Genomic DNA, 27133 nt, shown 5'->3' with positions numbered 1-27133 from the left:
TAAGCAGGCAAATATGCGTAAGAGGGAAATAAGAAAGGGGCCATGGAGAGAGAACTAGAGAGGTGTGCAGACTGTATTTCAGGCACAGCTGCAAACTATCCTTCCCTGCCAACCAGATCAGAGCACGGTGTCCAGGCAAACTGGATTCAGACAGTTCTAATCTACAAGCATGAGGGGAGCGGGGAGTAAATCTGATACTTGTACTTATTTATTATGATTACACTGAATTTATAGCCAGCTTTTTTCCTCCCGTGAGGAACCCAGGGCAGGCTCTATTTTATCCTCGCAACAACCCTGTGAGGTGGGTTAGGCTGAGAGTCTGTGACTGGCCAAGAGTCAGCCAGTGGGCTTCATGGCCAGGGGAGGATGTGAAGCCAGATCACCTGAGTCCCCGTCCAGCAGTCTGACCACTGTGCCACAGTGGCTTCCCTAATGCCCACAGTTTTGAGGTAGGCCTAAGAAGGGCCAAATGAGAGCAATTTTAAGGGCACAGTAATATCCCTCAACATTTAAATTAACATCCCTTCTTTTCCAGAGTACTACTCCACTGTTGTCAGCGCTATACTGTATGATTTGAGAAAAGGATCTCTCTCTCCCAATCTTTCTCTCGGTGTCTGTGTGTCCATGTACAACACAAAGATTTCTCATTTTGCCAAGAGTCATATTTAAAATTATTCTCTCCAACACAAACTGAATCCAGTCATAGAGTACTTTATTGTCAAAGTTAGTCTGAATAATATCATGATTCATTTATGGACTACTTCTTAAATTGTTTTGAAGTTATGGTATACGCTTGAAGACTCTATCTGCACTTGCAGATAGGAGAAGTAAGAAACTGTAGCTTGCTTTGGGACCCTCAGACACGTCTCCTGTGTTATCTTTCATCTGATCATACATGCATCTTAAATGAAATAAGATTACGTGTAGGCACTGCACCTCAACCTTTGTTAAGTTGTGCAAAAAGTCTTGTTTGAGAAGCCACAACCAAAGACATGTCAGTGAAGATACACAAACATACCAGTACAGATGAAGACACATAACCCAAAGTCAGAGTGGCCAAATTCACCCTGAAAAACAAACAACAGAATAGACTGGTTTGGTAGATTAAACACGCTCTTGCTTCTAAATGCTTACATTCCCCTTTAGACTTCCTCTTACCTTTCTTTCATGTAAGAAATTTATATAGAGACTACAACTTACTGAAGTCCCCTTTAAACACATTTTACTGAACACTGGTAGAAACTGGAATTTATTGCAGCATTTGAAATTTGAAAGCTCTAGTTTTATTGTAGCTAACATGCCAGTACAAGATTTTAACTTGAGCAAATGCAGATTTACAACACAACACGATGCAAATGTGAGGAGAGAAACCATGTTGGCTGGGGGATGCTGAAATTTGTAAAACTTTGTTCAGCCTAAACCGTCGTAAGAGTGTGCTCTTAATCATACATAAAATAGGCCCACTGGAATCAGTGGGGCTTCAATCAGTCATGAATAACCTTTTTTGCCATTATTTTCAAGTATCCACTGTTCTTTCCCATCTTTGTCTCTTATGATGTTCCTTTACTAAATACCATATATCCGTCTGATGTCATATATCAATTTGGACCTGATGTTTGAGGACAAATTTCTGGTGGTTCCGAGAGAAAGCTCTCTCCTCACCGGCCGAGCTACTTGGCTGATCTTCCTGCTTTAATTTGAGCCAGTACAAAAAAGTGGTGGGGCAGGAATTGGGTGCCAGCCTACCACGAACACAAATCTCAGCCAGTCACTATCTCACCCCAGGAAGTTAAGCAGCTTCTAGCTCTCAAGCAACCCTACCCAGGATTAGAGGGAAAAGGGGGTGGTGACAGCATCCCACCAATCAGAAGCATGCATGGACAACTCGCCCGCCTTACAAGGGAGTCGTGACACAGAAACCCATTGCAAGCAGCACATGCAGTCAAGCTCCCTGACTTCACAATGATTCAGCTGAAATCAGGAAAGGGGCAAGATGGCCAGTTGAGCTCCTTGGCTGAGCAGCATGTTCGGCTTTAACCTGCAGGATGGGGGAAGGCACTGGGCTCACCGTACTGGGCACGACCACGGCCCCATGGTAACACATGTGCTCCACATGCCGGTCTCCGGCTCAATTCACAGCCTGTCTATGCATGCCGGGAGGAGGAGATCATGTGCCCCGAGAGCGCAAGTCTGGCAGATCCCTTTATAAGGAATGGCATCACAGGCAGAACCCTTCCTACAGCTCATGTACTCTGCAGAATAGTGCACGGCCTTTTACACACTGCCTGGATGTGCCAAAACAGAGAGGGATGCAGAGCAGGCTGTCTGACGTGTGTGGAACTTTCCACTGGCTTCCATGCTCCACAGGAGCGAGCACACAAGATCCGTGTGCGTATCCAGATCTGCGGCTCCTTTCCTTTTCAACAGCTTCTACTGCCCACTCGGTCCCTAGTCACGTCCCAGATCCCTCCGTTCAGCAGACTTCAAAGAACAGGGCTGCAAGTTTAGCATCGGAAGCTGTTAGAGAAGAGATGAGATGGAAGAGGAACCTTTCGCCAGGTCCCCTGCGCCCATGCTCTGGAGGTGCCACGAACAGCATTTCGATGCAACGTTACTTGAAAATGTTAGGACCGTTCTAAAGTGTGCACTGTACCCTTCGACATGTATCCACATGCTGTGCTGCTCGCAGAGTTCTTTAAGCCGCCCGAGCTTGTCCGTATGCCCTGCTCCTGGTGTGCCTACATGGAGGGGAAATAACAAACTGAGCGTGGGGCGTTTGTTAACGCTTGCACAACCACCTAACAAAGCTATCCCAGTTTCTTGGCTGGAGGAGCGAGAACTGTGTTTTCACCCAAGGACACTGGCTTTACACTTGGTGGTGCGCTGCCCAATCTCCTCCCCCTGCAAGGCTCCCTTTCAGCCATTCCCTGCAGGTCTCTTCCTGACTGCTCCACTACGCACGAGGCAGCATGACTTCCCCGCCCACCCACTGCACACGCGTGGCCCACCTCAGAGGCCACAGGGTTTGACTTGTTGACTTAATAGTACAGCCATGACGAACTGTGGCAGGTGGACTGCAAGAGGGGTGTGTGTGTGTGGTTAGACAGTGGCCTGCTGGCTTGGCTTAGCTATACCGCTGCGTGTGGGCTCCATCCACAAGTCAAACTACTCTGCCTTGCAATGGAGTGGGACATTTTCCCATCTGGGTTTATCCTGGGCTCAAATCTGGCGCCTGTGCTGGGCACTGAGCGGTGTCTTCTTGTCTGGGGCCTGTTTGAGCTCGATCGCGCTCCCCTCCTCTTTTCCCTTCTTGCCGCAAGGCAGTTCCTCAGTTTTCTTTTAATGGAAAACGAGTTTCTAGCCCTTAGGAGCAGTTGATTTTTTTTCTTAGTATGGATGAGCATTCCATCATGCAGGTGACCTGCAGATTGGATGGTCCCACTCAAGCACGGCTTTGCTACTTCATAAGAACTGGGCCTGAAAACGATGCTCAGAGCGTGACCAAGTAGCAGAATATTATAGTTTCCTACTTTATACCTATCTAGAAATTAGAATTCCAAAGCTTTGTTTGGTCATGGTGGGGATGAAACAGGCTTGGAGAAAGAAACGCACACTATTTTCATCTGTTAAAGCTACCTACCAGCATTGGCTACTAATAACAGTGGCAGCTTTCCCGACTTGATGTCCTCTTTAATCCATTTGTCCAGTAAAGCCACGTCCTGTTGCCAAATAAGGAGGAAGAAAAGTTATGTATCTCTAAGCCAATGGGTAAGGCAACATGCCACAGCCACTCCAAAGACTTACCATCTGATGCTGAGAGCCAAACATGGTGTTACAAGGCACCGGGCGTATGCAGGAAAGGGGTAGGCCAAGCTGCAGGGGGAGAGAGAGAGAGACAGGACTGGCAACTCTAACTTTATCTGTTCGCTTCAGGGGCATTTGTTCTTTGAAAGGAGGTGCAGGTGGATACGGAATTAGAGCCTTCTGTACAGAGAGGCATCTGGTTCATCTGTGCTATTAACCTGGGCCTTTCACTTCAACGATTCACAAAAATGCTAGAATGCAAACACAGTGGCAAGGCTACACTCCAAGAGATTGTTTTTCATAATGCCTTCTCCTAAGTCAGAGCGGAGGAATGCATGGCACTCCAGAAGCTGCTGGACTTTAACTCCCATGAAGCATACTGACTAAGGCTGATGGGAATTGCAGTGCACTGACACCTGAAGGGCCCCATGTTCCTCAACCTGGACATTAGGCCACAAGATGGAAGCAGGACAAGGCTGTGTTACTACAGCCACTGCCTTGCAACACAACTCTCAAGAAGAACAACACAATAACTGAGACACAATTATATCTTAAGAGCCATCTTTCTTCCTCCTCTCTCCCAATCCCATTTCCTTTGGTGTCATGTTTTTCAGATTTTAAGCCTCTGGGCAGGAACTTTTTATGGTTTCACCTTTGTAAGGTGCTTTGAGAGGCTCAAAGGCTATCTGTAAATAAACAAACCGTGACATCGCTTTCTTCTCCCGCAAGAAGCAGCCTCTTAATTTCTTTTGCTGAGGCACCAAAGGAAAGCTCAAACTGCTACAATGCCCAAACCTGCCTGAAGAATTGAGCGAGTGGGTGCAGCCTGATTAGGAGGCAAGTAGGAATTTCGTGACAATAGCGGTTCTGATCTTGCCACCCGGCACATCTGCAGGCAGGACACAGAGACAGTGAGGAGGATGGCGCACAGAATGTGAGACAGTGGAGCCCCTTCAGGTGTCAGGCAGCTATAATCCCAGGGAAGCCAATGAGAGCCAAGCAGCCAATCTGAGCGAAGGGCTGCAAGTTCTACCTAAGCAGGGTGAAGAGATTTCTGGGGAAGCGCAAGAGCTGAACTATTTGACTTTCAGGCTGCTCGCAGTCCCAGAAGACCGGCAACAGAACACCGTGCACGAAACAATACCGTCCAACCCCCAGTGAAAGAGATCTGAGCCCCACCCCTGCAAAGGATGAAGCCAGTACTTTTCACCAGTCACAGGCCTGGATGTTTAACTGAGGAACAAATAATCTTACAGGCTCGGAATATAAAACTTAGGTGGTAAAAGTATGAGTCACACATGTCGGTTTCATTTTACCTGACTGCACAGAAATTGGCCCAAGCCAGCTCTGGCTGCAGAGCTAATGTACAGGACCGGCTGCTTGCTATAAAGCACATTGAACCCTTCATTAGTGTAGTCTTCGTAGCGTGAGTGAATCACTAGCCTGCAGACTTTTAAAAGACCCTCACGATCATCTTCATGGTAATACGCTGACCCATTTTCAAACCTGTTAAGAGACAGCATTAATTAAATGTGAGCTCTAGAAAAGGTGCTGCTTCACTCAGATCGTATTAAATTAAGCTGTTATGAAAGGCATTTTTTGAAACTGAATGTTCTGAGAAAAAATTAATGCTCCTTGAATTTAACAAGAATTTTTTAAAAGAAACATCAGAAGGTTAAATGCACTTATCTGAAATGATTAAGGCTTTTCTTCAGATCTCTGCTTCATTCACACTATTTATTATCTGAAATACCTGCTATGGTAAGAGCAACTGTCTACTTTTCATGATTAGCATTTGGATATGTCATTAGATTAAATGGTATTTCCTTATCTGAATCTAAATCAGGGTTCTCCCAAACCCCACTCAAAAGAAAGAGGTGGAGAAGGGGAAAAAGCCTCTCCCTCTGCGAGGGAATGGTAGCCCCATCACTTCTTCTTTCTCTGATGAAAAGGCAGCACCTTCAAGAGGAACTGAGGGGAAGAGCAAGGCTTATCTAGCCATGACTTACCATGCAGATTGGTGTTGCTCAGTTTCTTCTTTATCAAACAGCAGACACAGGGCCCTGGTCTGGCGCAAGGCCCTGGTATGAGGTCTCCCCCACATGCCTATCACCCCAATCTGTATCATTAACGCCCCCCCCCCCCCGCTTCCATTTGCATTGAGTAACCAAAGCCCTCATTCAACTTCAAGGAGGGCTTTTTCCCTCAATGCAAGTAACAGACATGGGAACCCCCAGGACTGGGTCTGTAACAAAAATGTTCCATAATTTTAGAGCCATAGTTCTGGCTTCTAGAAATTTCCAGAGGATAACCATGTCAGTCAACTGCACCAAAAGAATGAAGGCTCTTGCAGTACATTAGCAACTAACCATTTCATTCTGGTGTAAGCTTTTGTGGACACTGTCCGTTTCATCAGATGGAAGCAATGCATAGGTATTCCCAAAAGATTATGCTGGAATAAATTTGTTCTGTTGGCTCCTAATCCTTGCTGCCAAGATAGAATAGCAGAAAATGACTGAAATTTGGCCTCATTTGACAAGTGCATTTGCTCATCTCCTAATTTATATCTGGGATTAATTCCTGCTAGCTGGCATTTCTCTTTTCCACCCATCTCAGAGAAAGGAAAAAAAGGTGGCTTCAGGTGACTCTTATTTCCATGTTAGCCAACAAGAATGAAAAAGAAAAAAACTTAGAACTATGTTATGTAAAAAGTCAGTGACGGATACTGTACTTTGGCATTAACTCCACTTACGTTCTTTATGCTGCCACTTTTATGACTGGTATATAATTGACAAATCCACCATTTTCAAGAACCTTGAGTTAATAGATATGCAACATGCAAATCCGTTCCTGTTCTAAAACCTGAAACTATCCCATAAGTTCATATTCAGACTCCTATTTATTTTCCCCAGTCATGCAATAGTAGAAAAGGGGGGGGGGAACATATACAACATATAAAATAATAACACTATATATTATTTTATTGTACTGTTTTATTGTTTTTATTCACTGTAAGCCATCCTGAGATGATTATCATAAAGGACAGCATACAAATGTTTCAAATAAATAAATTTCCTTCAAGTCTACATACATCATAAAAATCTTCAGAAAGGGTAAGGATGCTAGGAAATAGGAAATTAATAATAAAACACAAGAGTATGCAACGTGAGGCCCTCCTGCTGGTCTGTTCTCCTCGCACCCTCCTTCACTCCTGGCTATATGGACTAGGACTGACGGGAATTGCAAGGGAAACATCTGGAGGGTAAAAAAAATTGCACACCCTGATCGAGTGGGCTGCAAGCAGTGACGCATTTCTACCCTGTAAAATGCAGTGCCTATTACACTGCAGAACTGAAAGCTTGCCTAAATGCATTTTTTCCGCAGGAAAGTTATTGTTCGGGGCTCTCCACGCTTCATCCTGACTGCATTCCAAATGCCCAGACCAATTATTCCATTTACCGGTCAGCTGCAATCAACAGTCGTTGCAAAGTACCTGAAGAGTCTGCACAGCCACAGAGCGGTGTCCGAAAGGATCCTCGTGGTGAGTTTTCTCAGCCGCTCGCGATCTAGCACTGAAATGTAGGCCGCCAGGCTGTGCCCCAGCAGGGCCATGTGACCTTGTTCCCCCACGTTCTGAAGCCTGCAAACCAGAAACGGCTTAGGACGTTGCACAAATGATGCGCCTCGCGTTTGCTCTGCTCATCCTTCTAGAACAGCCTAAAAGGCAATGATTCCACTGGGACTGGGACATAATGCTGCTCCCACCACGTTCTGAAAGCTGCTTACGGCAGTTTTTAAAAAATCGATTCAAGAAAAAAAGCATAGAAACATAACCTGTGAAGATCTCCTTCAGATCTCTCTTTTTAGAGAGGGATTTACCTAGCTCTGGATCTTTGGTTTTAAGGTACACTGCCTGCTCTCACGGCACTTTTTTCTTAATTGTTACTCATTATTATTATGTCATTCATCATTCTTTATCTGTAAGGATATTCTAATATTCTGTGATATAAGCAGCTTTGAACACTTGACTGGAAATAGGACTTTTAAGCAGCCCAGTCTTGCCTCCACGGGATGACAGCAGCTCTCCAGGCTGGAAATTTTCCAAAACCGACCTGGAGGCGGGAGGGCCTATATCTGGGCCCTCGTGCATGCAAAATGTGTGCTCGCCCACTGCACAGGGCTGCCTGTCCCAAAAAGGAAACTCTCCCAAGGGAAAGCAGGTTTTGAACCCATCGCAAAAGAAAAAAAAAATGCTTTCAAGATTGCCATCAATTTAGAGACAGAGAGCTTTCTAGAAGGGAGAGAAGACTAAAGAAAGAGAAACCCGTTTGCTTTAACTAGCTGCCCTGCCTCAGTCATGTGATTTTACTGGCACTACAGACAATACCTTTCACTCATACAGTTTCTGTGTTTTGCCACTGCTTCTCCTATTTTTTCTTACCACAGAAACACCACTAAGAAGACAAAATATATAAAAGCTGTGCAATGTCCTCTAACTGGTAGTGCTTTAAGGCCTTCAGTCCGAGCATTTTTTCCAGAAATATGCAAAGTTTTTATTAGGTATCCTCTCTTAATTTCAATGTATTGAAAATACCTACCGGTAGGACTGCAATGATTCCTCCTCCTCATCTCCATGCATAAGATTCTGGACTAACTGGAGGATGCTGACCATATCTTGCCCACTAGAGAAGGCAAAAAGAGAGTAACAACACAGCTCTTTGAATGCCCTCATGGAGGGACTACTGGAGGGCGGTTTTGGTCATTTTTAAGTTGCTCTGAGTATTTTGTCTAGTATTGCAGTGTATCGTAAAGCATCCTACACCTCAACTTTGAAATAATAATAATATGCATATTTGAGTAATACAGCATAAAGACCTTCTAGGGAGGTCACCAGTGGCTTGTTTTCCTTCAGGAATTGCTCACTGTTTGATAAAACCACAAGGAACACAACCTGCTAGAACAACACTTCTTCAGGGCATATTGGCAGGTAACTGGGGAAGAGGACAGAATGACTGACTGGTACCATGTGCCAAATGCACCAGTGCACAAGAACAAGCGGCAATCTATTCTACCGCTGTGTAGGCAGGGGACCAGCCTCTCTGTTTCTGCCACTCACTACCAACATCACCGACTGAATGAACACAGCTGTAATCTTGGCAGATCGTACACTGAATATGTTGCTGTCTTAATAGAGACTGAAGGCCCACCTGGTCTAGTTTCAACTACTGTAACATGCCAGGGTAAACTATGGTTTCTTATGATGTGCATAAGATACAGCGAGCTTCATGCCTCCATACTCCCTCCCTTGCCTCTTTTCATTCTTTCTGCAAAGGTAGGAAGAAATCTAGAAATGCTTCCTTCTCCTTACTCATAGTTTGGTCCGTTGACCCAATGTGACAAACTGCAATTAACACTAATTATTAAAACTAATTCTTTTAACGCTCATTGTTAAAACTGTGGCTTATGAAGATGGCTTCTTGAAACTAATCTTAGTTAGTGCTAATTACAATTCTTTGTCCAGACAATACGGTAAATCATGGATAACTAAATGCAGAACAAAGGCTTCTGATATCCTCTCAGCCACATGGGAGAAGAGGAATTCACAGGCCTGAGGCTTGCTGTGGCATATGATTGTAGCATCAAACCATGGTTTACTGTGACACAGAATCAGTAAGTTCTCAGAAAGTGTGAGAATTTGCCAGGAGTCGAACCCAAGAATTTCTGCATGCAAAACATTTGCTCTACCAATTGAGTTATAGTCACTCCACCTCAACTGTGATCCAACTCTGCCCTCCATGTGTTCTGGCAGGGCTATGTCCTTATGAGAGAAAAGTGCCAGGAGATTCATCGCCCACGATCATGTTACCCACCTGCCTTGCAGCGGTCCGGGAATATCCTTCCTTGCATACTTTTCATTTTCTTCCTCCACTTTCCTAGTTTGAACACACAACAATATGGGTCACTTAACTCCCCAAGCTTTGGTTGAACCCCCAAGAAGCCCCGCTATAGATGGTTTTTGAAAGGAACACACAAACATCGGAGTAGCTAAATGGTTTCCAAAGCGCTGAACCTGATTTACCTATAATGATGCCCTAACTATATAAGAGAGTTAAACCACCTTAGCAAAGTGGGTATTAAAAATTAACAAATGTGCTTTGTAGGATTTATCTGCACCCTTCCAGTTATCCTTCTCCTACCTCCTTTTCATTTCCTGAGGCTGTTAGGACAGAAGCTTTTCTGTGATTTAATCATGCATCTCTGGCACAGTCCGTTTTAGAAAAGACAAAAGGAAGAAGAGGTAAGTATCTAAGCAGAGCCTCAGAGAAGCAAGGGTATGTTTGGCAAACAGTCAAGAAAGAGAACTGGACTGACCCTTGAGACTGGAGAGCAGGAGGCCATTGCAAGTTTGGAGACTGGATGACTGGGTTGTGGTAAAGATACGATGCAATTAAAAACTAGCAGGAAATTCCTCTCTAAGCAAAGATACACAGGAAAAGAGGAAAGGATGGTCTGAGTCAATATTCTAAGTATGGAATCAACAAAAGCTTGATGAAAGGGATAAATACTTTAGTTCAAGTAATTCTGATTTGGATTAAAATACCTGGCACAAAAGAGTAAGCTATGGGATCAGGATTCCAAGGAAGTTTTACTCATTCAGTCCAAGTGACCCATCCTTCTGCCACAGAAGAAACTGGGGAACTAAAAGTATGAATAGTCTCACAGCTCACCCACCAACCATGCCTTTGCCTGCACAAGAGTCAGCCATGCGAAATGAAGTGACGGAAAGGTAAATCTTTATAGGCTCCAGTTCTCACTGCTTAAGAACAGGGCTCTTGTCCAGGCGATCTCCTTCCACAGGCTACACAAAAGCTGGGCTGAGAGCTGGGAAATCGGGGGTCTAGCCCCCCCCCCCGGTCACAAAGTTCACTGAGTGACTGTGGGCCAGACATGGACTCTTAGCCTAACCTACCTCACAGGGCTGTTGTAAGGATAAAATGGGGAGGAGGGGAAGGAGAATTGTGCAAACCCCCTTAAGTTCCTTGAAGGAAGGAAGGAAGGAAGGAAGGAAGGAAGGAAGGAAGGAAGGAAGGAAGGCAGGATAAAAATGTAACGAGTAAAAGAAATAATAGGGTGCTTCGCTTTCTTGAAAATTAGGAAGGATGAATGAGAAAAAATTGTATTTGCTGCTTACATCTAGAAACAGAAGACCATTAACCGGTAATTATAGAAACTGCATCTGTTCTATTTTTGTTGTAATAAAAATATTCTTTGAATTCTAAGTGTTCCAAGGCTTGTGTTAGCATAGGGAACTAAAAAATGCACACATTCAGGGCAAACATGCATCATAACGTCTATCGAAAATCTCATGCCTCTTACTGGAAGTTTTGGCCAGGAAAATTTGATAAGACTCAGACATAAACAGCTTAAAAATAGATGGAGAAGAATATAAAATGAAAAGTTATGCAGGTGATACAGTACTGACCATATTAAATCCAAATGTATCCAACAAATAATAGATAAAATGGAAAAATCTGGATTCTATTTCGGTTATAAAATTAACAAGAAGAAAAGGAAAATTCTATTGAAGTTTCTAATGAAAAAAGAAGAGGAATTATTTTTAAAAAATAAGGATGTGAAATTAACTTCTAATCTGGTTAAGTACTTAGGTATAAATATGACAGGCCATAACAATACATTATTTCAAAACAATCTGCATGAAAACCCAAAAGGATTTGCAGAGATGGTCTAAATTTTAAAAAATCATGGCTGGGAAGAATCTCCATTATAAAAATGAATGTAAGGCCAAATTGCTTATTTCAGGTTTTATCAATTCCAATAAGGGCAAAAATCTTACAAGACTGGCAAAGACAATTTGGATGTTTTTATCTGGAATGGAAAAAAAACCCCAAGGATTAGATTTAAAGTTCTACAAGAGGAAAAAAAGAGAGGAGGTCTTGCGGTACCAAATATACTATCTAAATGGACTTTCCTTTGAATGACAAGAATATGTTACTGAGTACTGTACCAGAGACTATTCCAAAGATTGTGATAAGGGTTATTTAAATATATGATAACAGCAGTTAGATTAATAATTGCCTCAGAGTGGAAAGCTGAAGATTGCCCAGCTGTCGAAGACTGGAAAAACACGTAGCTGAGTACGCAACAATGCAAAATTAGCCAATTATATTAATAGAAGGCCAGTTAAAGAATTTACTCAAGAGTGGAATGCTTATTATGAGCAATTAAATTAATTGTTAAAGAAAGTATCATTTTTACAAATGTCAGTGAACCTCATCTGAAAACCAAGGCAATGTTATAATTTTTAATTTTTTATTTAGGATTGAATGATTTGGATGGGACTGTGGCTGATGGAGATTTTCACTTGTTTATGAATGTGTTTAAATTTTGATATTACAAGCTGTATCTGTGGATTGACCCTTGGCACCTTTCTCTCCTATATATTTCCTTCTTTTTTATGGTACCTTTTGAAGATATATTTTTTAAAAAATATCACACCGCTTAAGTAGGGATTGGGACTGGGATGCAACTCAGACATAACTCCAATTGTAACAAGATATCCTCTTAGGCTGCACATCGGAAACACATTACTCACCTTACTTACTTTTTCCACTCCCAAATTTAAGGTCAGGACTGTGGGGAAGAAAACTGATATTCAACAAAACTGGCTGCACAATCTTTGGCCTCTAGCCTTTGAGAGCCCAGACTTGATGTTTAAATGTTTGTTATAAATCAGAATGGAAACAAGCCTGTGATTTTGTTGTTGACAATGTATATGCTTTTGCAGTAACAGACTGTGCCCATCTGAGCAGAAAAATTGTCAATAAGCAGTGCCTTTACAGCACCGCCACAAAGTACTCCTCAGGGCTATGATCAGTACATACATACCTTTGAGTATCTTCAAGCAACTTCATGGCCTCGTTAAGATTCTTTCCCATTTCTGCTAGCGTAGGGTCAACCATCTGTGTTTTTAAAAAATGAACAACAATAATACTTGAGTAAGTGTTACAAATCACTAATCCTCACATATCCCACTGTCAAAAACCAGAGAAAATAGCATTCGCTGAAGAAATGCTCTGACATGTATCTTGATGGTTAGGAAAAATGTTCATTTTCTGCCCTCACCTGTGAATAAAGTGCACACTGGTTAGGAGTGTGGGACTGGGACTCGGGTGACCTGGGTTCCAGTCCCCACTCAGCCATGGAACCAGCCAGATGGCTTTGGGCCAGGCACACACTCTCAGCCCAACTTACCTCGCAGGATAGTTGTGGAGATAAGACTGAGAGCAGCAGGAGGAGAAGGATGTAAGCTGCTTTGAGTTCATTGTAAGAAAAAGGCGGGATAAATATATATTTAATACATAAATGCATTTTTAAAAAGCCAGAGTTGCAGTGGCCCCACTTGCTTCCTTATTCTGCTTCCACACCACCTAATAGCAGAAGCTTTCTGGGAGGTTTATGGCAGTTCCTACAAACAGGGCATGAAACTACAGAACAACCATTACAAGTTTCCACACTACACAATTTAAAACAGTTAAATGTATAATTTAGCAACAGACTGAGAGGATCTGTTAAAAACTCGTGATGTGGTACTCCCATGAAGCCACTAAATAAACCTTAGATGCCTTTAAATGCCTCAGCACAGAGTTGTCTTTGCTAGTGCCAAAAGGATGATGAAGGTGACACCAGATGGATCCACTGAGCGGATCATTCCACGGCTGGGGGCCACCGCTGAGAAGATCCTTCCCCTTGCAGCCATCAACTGAGGTGGGACTCAAAAGAATGGTCCAGATGCTGACCGCAGTGTCTAGGTACCTTGCAGAGGGAAGGCGTGCGCCATACACGTTGCCAGTGCTTTACATGTTCCAACTTTCTGGTCCCGTCTATTAAGTCTAGCTGCTGCATTTGCATAAATTGCAGCTTCCAAACATTCTTCAAGGGCAGGCACACATACGATGTTTGTGCTATCTAATCTAGAGATTGCCAACATGTAGATTACTGAAACCAAGCTATCCCTCTCCAGATAGGTGTACAGCTGGACTACCAGCCAAAGCTCGTAGAAGTTACTGTGTCACACCTGAGCCTCAAGAGACAAAAATGACTCAAAAAGGACCCCCAAGCAACGAACCTGCTCCTTCAAGGGGAGGACAACCCCACACAGAACAGGCTGAGCACCCTCCATCCGGTCAGAGGAGCCGTCCCCATAAGAGACTGGCTTGGACTGAGCTTCGGCTTGTTAGCCTTCGGCCCATCCAGTGTCACAGCCAGGCACCACCTGTCATGAGTAACTCTCTCCTTCCCTCTTTTCCTCTCCAGCAGACTCAGATGAAACTTTAGAAGTACAGCCCTTTTACGAAAGCCAAACAGGGCATAAAGGTAAAGGTTTCCCCTTGACGTTAAGTCCAGTCATGCCTGACTCTAGGGGGCGGTGCTCATCTCCGTTTCCTGGCCGAGGGAGCCAGCGTTTGTCCGCAGACGGTCTCTGTCCTCATGTAGCCGGCATGACTAAACACTGAAGTGCACGGAACGCTGTTACCTGTCCACCGAAGTGGTACCTTTTCATCTACTTGCATTTGCATGCTTTCGAACTGCAAGGTTGGCAGGAGCTGGGACGGAGCAAAAGGAACTCACCCCATTGTGTAGATTCAAACCGGCGACCTTTCGATCAACCAGCTCAGCAGCACAGCAGTTTAAACCACTGTGCCACCTGCAGCCCCAAACAGGGCATAGAACAGTATAAATCAAAGCAGCATTCCCTTAAGATGCAAAACCTGCATCTTAAAACATTCAATCCAAACTGAAATTTCCCTTCCTTCCATGCTTTTCAGTAGAACGACTGATTCTACCCAGGGAGGACAACACTGATCCCAAGGAACCGCATGTTGCAGTCCCCGCTCAGCCATGGAGCTCACCGGGTGGCTTTGGGCCAGCCACAGACTCTCAGCCGAAATGAGAGCCACAAAGAACTGTTCTGAGGAGAAGACTGAGAGGAGGAGGAGAATTGTGTGAACTGCCTTAAGCGCCTTCAAAGGAAAAAAGGTGGGCTATAGATATAAAAACATACGAGTGGACAATGAGTGCTATAGCCCAAAAGCATCCAGGGACCACCAGACTGACCCTCACGCTCTAAAGCATTATATTGCCCCTTGAAGGAAAGCACAGTCAATACAGTCATGCACAGCAGCACACAAGAGTTTAAATGAATCCATAGTAACACATTCACCTAATTGCTGTGTACATCTCCAGTCAGGTTAACAGATGGGGTATGGAACCTGAGGCACTCAAAGGGGAACTCATAATAGCAGCCTTTACACAAGCACAGATACGGCATAGTCACATTTAAGTCAGATCATAAGCCAGTTGGGAAGCCTGGTATCACCTTGAACAAACATCACACCTCCCCTATTTCCTTATAAGACTGGTACTGACGGGAGTTTTAGCCCGCTTCATTTATCTTCACGTTTTGACCCAGTCGTAAAAAGAGGTGCAAGGATAAAGCTCTACTAGCATTTCACAAATGCTGCAAGACACTGCTTAGCTGCAGAAGCTACCAGGATCCCTTACTCCCAATGGTCTTTATGCATTTATTATCCTGGTACACAGATGGGAGGGTGCACTCCCTAAGGAGCCAAGGCAAAGGTGCTCTGCCCACAGGAGGACCAAATGTGGTACCCTAAATTAGTGATCTGCGAATAAATTTGTTACAAGCACAGTTCAGTTCCAGAATGGGGCTATGGGGAGTCATGCAAACTCTGATGTGTCTCACAGCTCCTGTACTGCAAAGGAAGCAAGCTGACAACACTTGCAAATCGCGAGGGGATACCTCATCGGAGGACTCGAATCTGGAACAGATTTCTTCTCGACTGGGAAGAAAGCAACTGAAATAAGGCAATGGTGGGCAACCTGGTCTCCTCCAGATGTTTTGGAGTTCAGCTCCCATCAGCCCCTGCCAGCATGGCCTATCGAAGGGGACAATGGGTGTCCAGCAACTCGTTTACCCTTATGGCCAATCCAATGTCAATTGTAGTTGCTCTGTAAATTTATCTTTGCAGATGCTTTATTTACATGCACACAGATTTATGGTGAAGTATCTGAGATGGAAGATGGGAAGATTTAGTTTTGCGTAAACATGCACAAGATTACACCGGCAATCACATGTTTATGTCCCGATCCATGAAAGGCTTTTGTTAATATCACTGGTAGAAGTCATAATCCACGAAACTTTAAATCTGTTTCAACCCATTTCCCACAATGATGCATTATTCAAAGGCAGCCTGAAATGCCTTAAAATATAAGATACCTCAAAATTTGGAAGTAAGCTTAATTGCAGAGGGGAAAATTTAATTGTTTTGCACACCTCAATTAACACAGTTCAGTTTTCTGAAAAGAACACTTCCAACTATCGTATTTAGGGAATGCACACGGAGAGCTTTCATCAGCATACAGCACAGACCTTTGGTCACAAGACAGCATCTAGACAGCTGAAAGATTCTTCACATTCCCACCCATGAAAGTGGAAAATTGTTCTGATCTCATAGCTGGAGAACTGTGCTCAAATGCGCCTCCCCCTCTGCAGCTCAGATGGAAAGAGGGGCACCAGCTGCTTCTCCAAGGTCACATGAGCAACGCTGGGTGCCTTTCTCGGAGAAGACAGGTGTCACCAAAATACCAGGTATCCTGGTGTGCTTCAGCCTCCTTTCCTCCTGCTCTGAAGTGCTGCCCAGTGATTTGCAGGGTGGGGCAAGTTGAGAGACAACCTTCACTTCTGCACATCTCTTGGCCTTCATCGGATGCCTTTACTCCAAGTTCAGAAGGGTTACAGGCATCCAGAGTGGATTGTGCCCTCAGTGTTGTTGACCTCAGTGACTGTATTCTTGGAAGCTCAGCTTGTTTCCCTCAGCAGTGAGAAATCCCAGGGGCAGTGCTACTTGGGTTTCAAAGGGAATGGTGGCAGAAACTTACAGAATACTTGCAGTATCTGTAAATAAGCAGAATATACGTGGAAACAAGTGGCACATCCATTCCTACCAGGTAGATCTGCTACCACCTCATGAAGTAGCTCTGGAGAAAAGCACCCAGCCCCTAAAAGATGTTTCCAGCGTTCGGCTCACGTTCCCTCTGTTGAAGGATGGTGCCTTTAATAAAGTTGGGGAAAGTGCACCATCCTAAGGTGAAAAGGCAGCAGAACTCAATGGAGGGCCGGGAAGGAGGTCACAGGAGCCGTAATGCTGGCCCCTGGTTCAAGTGCCACTGAAGCACCAGGGAGAGTCCACGTGAACTTCAGGGGATGGCAGTGGCCCAGTCATTCTCTCCTGGACTAGCCCACCTCACAGGATCATGGGGGCTGTCCTGAGTTGTTCGGGGGAAGGAAGAAACACACATGCAGCCAGCCAGCAAACAAGCAGCAGCAAGGACCCAGAGCTCAACATATCCCCACGCCTTCCACTCATCCTGCTTCCTGCTCATGCTTAGCAGTCCTTAAAGGCAGACATGTGAAACTGGGAGCGTATTTCACTTCATCCGTCATATTGACACGGATTTCCGTCCTTAGTTTGTTTTAGCACCTGTTCTCCTAGGCTGGGAGTGCCATTAACAGGGGAAAGATTCCAAGCAACTGGTTTTCAAACTTGCCAGACCAGTGGGGCTACTTTCCCTATTGCAAATTCCTGCAGAAATTCATGTGCCATCATTATATAGATGCACACGGGGTCTTTTCAGAGGGGTGGGAAACACTCTGGGAAGCTGCCGCCAGTCTGACTAGCGGTGCAGAACCCTTTTAAGCCCGAGAACTGAATTCAGTTTCAGAGCAGCTCTTAGGGGCCGCATTCCAAAGGTAGGAGAGGCTGAGGCAAGAAGGGCAGGGCCAAAGGGCTAGGCTATTTTGTGAGCCCGTGTGGCACGGTGGCTGGACTAGGAAGTGAGAGAGCAGGGTTCCATTCTGCACTTGGCAATGAATGAAGCTCCCAGGGTGAGCATGGGCTCTCAGCATAGCCTACATCATAAGGTTCTTTATTTATTTCTTATATATATCCTGCCTTTTTCCTGCAAGGAACCTACAATCCCCCTCTCCAGTTTATCCTCACAACAACACGATGCGGTAGACCGTCTGGGGCAGGCCCAAAGTCACCAGTGAGCTTCCTGTGATCAAGTGGGAACTAGAAACTAGATCCCCCAAGTCCTAGTCCAACACTCCAGCCACCACACCACTGGCTCACAGTGGATTGTTCCTTTGAGGATAAAATGTAGAGCAAAAGGACGAAGGATCAGCCTTGGAGGTCTCTGCAAGAAAGACAGAGAGAATGAAAGAGAGACAGAAAGAAGACAGGTTATATAGTTCTGACTGTCAACAACCACAGCTTAGGAGAAGCACTTCAGCTTCTTAGAATGGAGGGGAAAATGCACAAAAGCCAGGGAAACAATAAAACAATTTTTTTTTTTTTTGGAGAAAGGAGGAGGGGCTAGGGCTTCGGGTGGAGCTATTTGAGGACCCCTGGAGGAAATCTGGGCCCATGGTGGTACACCTGTGATGAGGATAATATTGAATAGGATAGACCTGGATGCCCTCTTAAGTTCCTGTGATTGCCAGTGCTGATGAGACCTCCACCATACAGGAGACTGAAGATTACTGCCCTTAATGAGCAGGTCTGAAAGACGGACGGGGAGCAGTCAGGTACACCATGATTCAAAGAAAAAGCAAGTTCTTTAAAAAGTCTCTAAACCAGATAAAACATGCACACATCTGCATACAATGTATTTATGTGCATTTCTGGCCTATTCAAATATTTTCACAGTAAATTGTGACAGTAATCAAGAAGGCAGGAAGCAATGATTTAGCATTAACTCCAAAAGGTATATTGCTCGGATCTTTCAATAAGGTTTGCAACAATTTTGCTCTACTCTTAATATCAAATTTGTTAAACATTCCAGAGATAGTTACTGCAAAAGACAAAAAGTTCTCCACCAAATAATGGATTGCCACAGGAGAGCAAATAGTCTAATAATAGTTTGCACAATTTTGCTAGATGTCAGACAAAAAATAGAACATTTTGCAAAGAACTGGCAAGCTTTTCTTGCATTTTGTAAGCAAACATCAGACGTTGACATTAATGTTTAACTGTTTTCAAATGTTTGAATCTGGGTTACACTGTTTCATACGCATCACTCTTTATTAATAATAAAGAAATCAGTTTGTAGAATTAATAGCTCATTAAAAACGTCAGGCTAAATTTATCTCAGCAGGTATAACATGGAACCAGTAGAGCATATTTGTTTCTGTCCAAAAAAATAAAAAATCATTAGCACAAAATAATGCCGATTGCTTCAAGTCAGTATAATTTGGATAGAAACATAGAAAACAGAGCGAGTCAGAAGGGGTCTTCCGGGCCATCTAGTCTGACCTCCAGCACCAGCCGGAGGTCAGACTAGATCTCACTGTCATTTATTTATTATGCATATTTTTAATCCTGACAATTTAAAAGCTAGATAATATTTTTATATTCATTAAGCTTATAGTCTAAATATCAAGAATGAAATACACTGTGCTTGCATTAATGTCATCTTGTTGGATTGGAATGTTTGTGCTCCTGTGGTATGTTTTAATATAAATATCAATTTTAAAAAAATCATACTCCACATTTTATGTTACTCAGGGAAAGTCTTTTTTGGAGCATTTGAAAATTCTGCCATTTCTGCTTGAACTTTCCCCCCATTTAACATGCTCTGCTGGTATTATCTTTTCCTGATGTCTGGAAGATGTACTCATGAAACACCTTACTATGGTCTTTATTAATAATGTTTGCACCCTTTCCCTCCTCCAGGGCACCTGGACAGTTGTTTACCTTCATAAACACAGTGGGAGGTTAGGGCATCGCAACTTTACGAAGTAAACACCTACTCTTACAAAAAAGGAAGGATCTGCACCTGGTTTAATCAATAAACACCCGTTATTTGTGCATGTTTTCTCACCATACCTTTCTCACATCATACTATCACATCCATAAAGACACTGGTGAGAGTGCACAGATTCCTATTTCTAAATTTATTCTTGATCTGTTAAGCATTCCATAGAATTATAGAATGGTAGCACTAGAAGGGACCAAGAAGGCCATCAGGTCCAACCCCTGCTGCTGCAGGTCACCAATTTACACCACCCCACTCAGGTGGCTGTCCAGCTGCTTCTTGAGTATCAACAGTATGGAAGAGCCCATTCCCTCCCTAAGCAACTGGTTCCACTGTCGTATTGCTCTGAAAGAGAGGAAACGTTTCCTGCTATCTAGCCTTAATTTGGGCTGTTACACTTAAGTTGATTATTCTGTGTCCTACACTTTGGTGTAAGCAAGAAAAAATCTTGACCTTCAAGAGCACATTAATTTACAGGTGTACACATATGTACATATCTGATTCTACTTGCTTCCACTTCCTTGTTACAAAGAACAGTCATCGTAAGTTTTAGCAAGCTACCAGGATGTTCTGGTAATACTACAGACAGAGTCCAAAGTCAAGAGTTTGGGTTGACCCAAAGCAGGTTTTTTTAAAGAAAGAAAATCAGCCAACATCTGCTGTGGAAACAACTAGGCCATTTTGAACAGTTTCCTTATATTATAGATCAATAAGAAATCTACTTTAAAAGAAACTGGCTGAATTTATTTGGCCTGGCTAAAGTCTTAAGCTTACTAATGTCAAGTTTTCATTCACCACATGGACTAGTCTGGTCAGTGAAGAGCTACACATTTGATCGAACGGCTCTAATCCATTTTCTAGATGTATACATGCAGCCAAGAAAAGCAAGTTTCAAAGTGCTACCTGCACATCCGTTCCTATAACAGCAAAATGTTATGTCTGAATGAGAACTGATTGCTACAAGAACTAACAGTGGTGAGAGCGAGAGCAAGGCAGGCAGGCAGGCAGTCACCAGCCCATCCGTTAGTGTAAACCGCTCTGGGAATTTTACACAAATTGAAAAGCAGGCTGCAAACCTCTGAATAAATACATGGCTGACCAAGATAACTACAGGAGGGCTGTTCTTGCATCAGGGGGCTCATGGCATAGCAACAGCCTCCTTCTGTGGTAGCATCTGGGGGATGCCTGGGCTACCCAAGAAGAAGGCTAAGAGGCCATGCTCCTGCATCCTGAGAACCCTTTGCACCAACACCTCCTCCCTGATCCTCCCAAGAGGATCAGGTCCATGGTTTTCTGAAGCCAACAGAAACAGCCTTTCTTAGCTGAGGTCCATGCTGTTCTCCCACCATGAACAGCCTATCCCACACCGGATGCCAGAATGCAGCAGTGAGGCAAAAGCACGTTCAGAATTGCACTGGACAAACAGGGCATCCACAGTGACAGTAAAGAGCACAACGGCACATCGCACTAGCCACCAGAAGAACCTCAGACTTTGCAAATGTGGACAAACCAGTTTGAAATCCTGAATTTCTGAAGGACAGGCAAACACTGAGCACACCCTTGTGGTTCTTTTTCAAATTATTTTATGGAATTACAGTTGCCTTTGTTTTTTGTTACATTTAGAATTGTCCCATGTCCCCCCAAACAAGGAAAACCTTGCTTTTTCCCTTTGAAACAATTATTTTTTACATACACTTAAGTTAATAGAACCCAACAAATCAACTAAGAATTTTTTTAGACAGGAAATAGCCCTAATATTACTTAACAACAACACTCCACAAAATAAATTGGCATCCAATAGAACACAAACAGCAAATTAATATTCACACTCCTCCTAAAGTGTAGCAGAAATGAGAACTGTACTAGTTTTTTTTCAGATTCTTTGGCCCAAATTGCTTTCTGTCTTAGTTATATACAAGAAAAAAATCACTCAGAAAGATTTTAAAACTTGAGAAACCTTGAATATAATTGTTTGAGCATTTATTGTTTAAGACAGGGGCAGGCAGAAGATGAATCGGTTTTGACACACTAGATCTTTGGGTTATAAACAACAGATTGGCAAGTGCAGTCAATTACCCAGAATTTTACCAGAGCAAGGGAAATTTCAAGTATTAAAAATACTCTACCACTACCGGCCTTGTGTTAATTGTTTGATTGCTCAGTCGCCATGTTCCTCACATTGTAAAAACAGGAATATTAACTTTTGCCTATGACGACACTTTTCTGTAGTTTGGCTGGCCCAGTTCTGGACTTTTGAAATCAGCATTCTTGATCTTTAGGCATTAGGTTCATTTATTCAGCTACTTTTTAGGGCCAAGCCCTCAGAAGCAAAATACACAAGATTCATCCGGCACAGCCAACAGGTACGTACTAGACACCTCTTAAGGGCCTGCACTGAAGGGGCCAAGTGTAAATCAACCACAAGAGAGTATCAGAAGAGTGAGGCTACCCCCCCATGCCCCATGCTTTCTAAATTAACCAATTTGATCGACAGACGTATGAGCAGGACCTCAGAAGCAGTTCCTAGTGCAAGGACAGGCCCATAAAGATGATGAATGAGCATGACCCATGGCAGTCTGTAGCCAGGCAAAGCCATGGCATCTCCTAAGCTAATTCTTGGCACTGCCTCCACCACCTGTTCCAGCCACCATTTTGCCCTAACTCTGGTTGCCAGACTTCATGGCTCTGCTAACAAGTAGAAGAGCTGACACACCTGATCAGACGTACTTTAAGGAATAGGGTATAACAAAGAAACAAACAGGCATCAGCTTATGCAAATACAAAATACAAAACTCAACACAGCTTGCACATTTAAGAACAGGCCCACCTGTGTTGCATGTCAACCACTGAAAGTACGCATGTGTGTCTGTTCAAAAGTGGATTGTGATATAGTGGTGATGTGTGCATATGCCGATACTTTAAAAGCAAAAAAGAGTAAATGTTTGACTTGGTGTCAAGGCCTCCCATGATGTCATGAAAGCAATATGGTGATGAAGATTTAGTGTCCTCAGTCCCAGCCCTAGAGCTCTGCATGAGCAAAACACCTAAACTTTCTCTGCTTAACTACAGCATCTAAGATTAGGTATTCTATATATAGCTGTACGAACATGGGTGATAAATATTACGGAGAGAGAATAAGGATAGCTGGCTGAACCAGCACAATTATCCCCTCCAAATTCTCTGGTGAGTTGCTGAGGTGGCCTCTGCTACAATTCAACAGCTGTTTTTGTTCCAGCACTGTATCAACCCCACCAGAAGTTTACCCAGAAATAGATTTCTAAAAAGTCACTCACAAGAAAGGGTGCAGAAAACATCTGATATATATGTTAAAGACATACAAATGAGATACAGTTGACAACATCCCATGGTATGGAAGCCCTAATGACAACATTGTTTCCTCAACTGTGTGGCGTTAAAAGGGCAAATGTATTTGTTATCTATAGAACAGTAACGCATCCAGTACAGAAGGAAGAATCATTGAGAGTAGATCCAATGAAATTTCTTTCCTCTTTTATGTTCCAAAGCTGCTAGGAAGTAAGCTCTGTTCTGTATTAAAATTCAAAATACATATTCCCTCAACAACAAGAGACAATATACATCCAAAAACATCAGTCAATTTATGGGAAGATAGAAACCAGCTTCATAAACCTTACAATCTTTGGTCACAATGGTTAGATCTGATTTTTGTTATGATTTTGCATGTATGATTCCACAGTTCCTACTTGTGAATACAGCTCAGAATTAAGAAACAGTATGCTAAAAATAACAAGAAGAGAGATGAAAAGCTGGAGAGTTTGAAGTGTAGTAAGTATGAAAATGATCCATTCCCAAACAGAGCCAGCTCAAGCTTTTTGTTTACAAATACGTATTTTAACAGAAAAAAGACATTTGTAAAGGAGAAGCCAAAAGACCTCTACTCCTTTCTGTTGCTACATACCACATCCTCAGTATTGCATGAAGCAGCCCAAGCATGTTTATGTTTTCATGCTGCTAGTTCTCATGGAGAGAAGACAAGGAAGTAAACCTGTCTGTGGCCTCTACTATTTCAGACCACAGGTGGGGGTTCACCTAACTGCCTTTCACCACCACACAGAAAACTCTCCTGCCATAGAAGAGGCTGGAATTGAATAAAAAGTCATTGCAGTGTTTGTGCATATATAGGGGGTTGGCGGTGGTGCAGCTGTCCAGAGGTGCCGTGGCACAACTGGGCGGCATACAAATGTTCTAAATAAATAAATAAATATTAAGGTGCACTCATGCAGGGCTCAAGGGCACTGAGCTGGGGGAGGAAAAATTCCTCTAATAATGAAAAACTGCTTCTTAAGATGCAAACCGAATGTCCTCTCCAGTAAAATGCAACAGAATTGATATTAAAATTTGACATATTCACATTAGCCATCTTGCTCATCTCTCTTTCTGAGCATTATTTTAAAGGACCTGGACATACTGACTTCAAGTAAACAAGGGTATTGCAGGGAAAGATACATCATGGGATATATCAGGAGGGCTGGCCTGAACTTCAAGCTGTAGCTTTTGCATATGTACTTGTGGTTGAGAAAAAACTTTATGATGTACACCAATCCCAACCTACTGATTTAAACTAAGAAGGCAGACTTTCAAGGGTCATCTACCATAGTTTCTGTCATAAGGAATACCTGTGGCCTTGAAAAAGTAATGTAAAAAGTAGGACATATTAAGCTTTTATATGCTGGATCCGTCTCCTAGTCTATCTGACCATCCATTCTCTGGCTGTAGCAAGGCCAAGGTCATGGGTCTCTTATCCCTCCTACTGGAGATGACCAGGAATTCAGCCAAGTGACTTCAGCTTCTGTGAACATGATACTGGGCACTCAAACTGAATTAAATAATCATTTGATATGCTTGACAACCCCCTGAGTTAGGACTGTTCCACACACAGGGCATGAGGTTGCCTTATACTGGAAGCAGAATATAGGTCAAGCTAGCCTAGGGTCCTTGACTTGATCTGGACTAGCAGTAGCACTGCAAGGTCTGAGGCAAGAGATCTGCCCAGCACCTGCTACCTTTATACACCAGAGATTTGATTCTCTCTCTCTGTCTCACAGAGCACATGAAGAGGCCTGCTGTTGGCCCATCTAACTCAGAATTAGCTCCTCTACTCTCCCTGGCATCAGCTCTTGGAATCTGCTGCCAAGCAACCCTTGCTTACAGGCTCATACCTTCAACAGGCAAGTCAGTGTTGAGATATTCATCCATGCATCTCAAGATACAAATCCATCTATAAATAACATTTATTTTAGTTTTTAGACTGCTTTTGCAATGTTTTGCTGCCGCTGCTGTTGTTCTTAATAATTGCTTACATTTCCTATTGGACAAGAAAGAGGGATATATATTGTAACAGTTAAATTTATATCAAAGAATGTGCAGCACAAAAGAGAGTGATATTTTGATTTCCCCTTTTGGGGATGCCCCAAAATATACATTGAATATCTATGCTGAACATTTTCAAGAAGGAGCTGCTCTTTTATGTCTCTACCTCCACCATAGGTTGAAACAACAAATAAGCATACTATTTAAACGCAACCCTAAGAACAAAAATCTTATTCAGAGTGGCCCAAACTGATTACTGCTCGCCTGTTTATCAGAGTAACCATATATACATGTATACAGAGAGAGAAAGAGATATGCATGCGTGGATGAATGTGCGTAAACATAAACCTGGATAAATAAATTTATGTAATGTTCAGCTTTCAGGAATGTTTCTCCCCAACTCTGATATAAAACCACCCCCAAATATATTAAATGCAGAAGTTAATGTCATTACCATTTACAAGTACCTGGTCCTATTCTATTATTTGAGCTATATTCTTCAGATTCCACCACTACCCTAAGACAGATCTTATTAGCAGCGCCCAATAATTATTGGGTTTCTTGAGCACAGTTAATAAGATTGGTATAATACAATAATCTTATCAGGGCTGATATATAACATACAATAATTATCATGTAATCAAATATTATCTTCCTATTTGATGAATTATCATACATATCACAGTCACACACACATACACAAGGCAATTTTATAATCAATGCATATATCATTATATACTTTAATAATAGTAGATATGTAATAACATTATCTTTTTATTTAACAAATTAACATGCACATTATATACAATTCCATAGCCAGTATTATTATTTAACAAAATTAGCATGCATATTACACTGATGCACAATAAGGTTATGACCCATGCCTATTATTACATATAATAACAAACATGTAATAAAAATGCTATCCTCTTGACCAACCCATTTAATATGCAAAATACACACACTCATCTCATCATCATGTATTATTTTATACTGTAGTATCCAAAGTATCCAAACAGTAACTAATAATAAAAAATCACCTTTGATTAAACAGAATAAGCATGAATATTCCACAGACAAACATTAATTCCATAAACCAGTGTACATATACTCCAACCTTGATGAAAAATAATACCTAATAACATTATTTCCATGTTTAACAAAATAACCATACCCATTACATACGCACGAACTAATCTCATAATCAATGCCAATATACTATTTCATACCGCCTTAATAATAAACATGTACGAACACATCTTTAGCTTCCTATCTGACCACATAAACATGCATGTATCTTGCACAAACACACATTTTGCATCGCTGGTGCCGAAGCCTCCTTTGGAATAATGAACATTCCCTGTCACTTCCTCCCTTCCCCTCCCGCATCCTGGCACAATGGGAGGCAGCACCCCGCCCCTCCCCTCCCCTCCCCTCTCCCCCCAGACACGACCCCCCCGACACCCCTCCCCCTTCCCCCGCCGGAGGCACCCTGAGCCACAGCCAACCTTCTCCAAGGAGCCCTCCATGGCCGCAGGTTCCTCAGCTGCGGGGGATAACGGCTGCCTGCCTCCTCCTCTTCCCCTCGGAGCACTTCCGCCTTCGCTTCGGCCTCGGCCGGCTCCACGTTGGCACCCCTGACGAACTGCCAGGCGGCAGCCGAGGGGAGGAGCGGCCGGGCCGGGTGGGAAGTTACGCGCTCACCTAGGAGACGCGCGAGCGATCGCGAGCCTCACAGGCTTCCGTAACTCCGCTGGTGGACAGAGGGCGCAAGAGCGCCGCAGGCAACCGGGTTGTGGCGCGAGTGCAGGAATGTACCACCCGCTCAAAAAGAAACTCGGGGAGAAGAGGGGTCGGCTAGCCACACAAAGCCTAAAAGCCGAGAGCCATCCGTGAGGGAAGAGGGTTCAGCGAGAGTTGTGGCGCTGCCTTCGCTTTTCCATAGCTACTTTCCCTCTTTGTTCTCCCCATCCTAATTCACAATGGAACATTCCGCAAGGTGTTTCGACGAAGCGGATGACGACATTATGCAAGCTGCGCCTGCGTGTTGCGCGATGACACG

General features: G+C 43.3%; 2 protein-coding genes across 3 annotated transcripts in view; one reads left to right on the top strand and one right to left on the bottom strand.

Annotated features, from left to right (window-relative positions):
* The window catches only part of NTAN1 (N-terminal asparagine amidase), a 47037-nt gene extending 27441 nt beyond the window's left edge, over positions 1 to 19596 (top strand). The window contains exons 9-11 of the transcript XR_006415023.1: positions 7189 to 7345; positions 14652 to 14862; positions 15592 to 19596. The gene's annotated coding sequence lies outside the window, so the exon portion shown is untranslated. The remainder of the gene's footprint in view (positions 1 to 7188; positions 7346 to 14651; positions 14863 to 15591) is intronic.
* Positions 1 to 26774, bottom strand: part of PDXDC1 (pyridoxal dependent decarboxylase domain containing 1) — a 41910-nt gene extending 15136 nt beyond the window's left edge. Inside the window, exons 1-10 of one of the 2 annotated variants that reach the window (XM_044433171.1) lie at positions 26580 to 26774; positions 12712 to 12785; positions 9675 to 9737; positions 8403 to 8486; positions 7298 to 7444; positions 5121 to 5310; positions 3805 to 3873; positions 3641 to 3719; positions 2654 to 2738; positions 1019 to 1067 (exon numbers count right to left, since the gene is read on the bottom strand). In XM_044433171.1, the coding sequence (XP_044289106.1) occupies positions 1019 to 1067; positions 2654 to 2738; positions 3641 to 3719; positions 3805 to 3873; positions 5121 to 5310; positions 7298 to 7444; positions 8403 to 8486; positions 9675 to 9737; positions 12712 to 12785; positions 26580 to 26600 (861 nt within the window). In that variant the 5' untranslated portion in view covers positions 26601 to 26774. The remainder of the gene's footprint in view (positions 1 to 1018; positions 1068 to 2653; positions 2739 to 3640; positions 3720 to 3804; positions 3874 to 5120; positions 5311 to 7297; positions 7445 to 8402; positions 8487 to 9674; positions 9738 to 12711; positions 12786 to 26579) is intronic. The other variant, XM_044433170.1, reaches the window with a different exon arrangement.
* Between the last annotated feature and the right edge of the window lie 359 nt (positions 26775 to 27133).

This window comes from Varanus komodoensis, unplaced genomic scaffold (genome assembly GCF_004798865.1).
Source record: "Varanus komodoensis strain SLA01 unplaced genomic scaffold, ASM479886v1 scaffold26, whole genome shotgun sequence".
Lineage (NCBI taxonomy): Eukaryota > Metazoa > Chordata > Lepidosauria > Squamata > Varanidae > Varanus > Varanus komodoensis.
This window is presented reverse-complemented; position numbering and strand designations above follow the sequence as displayed.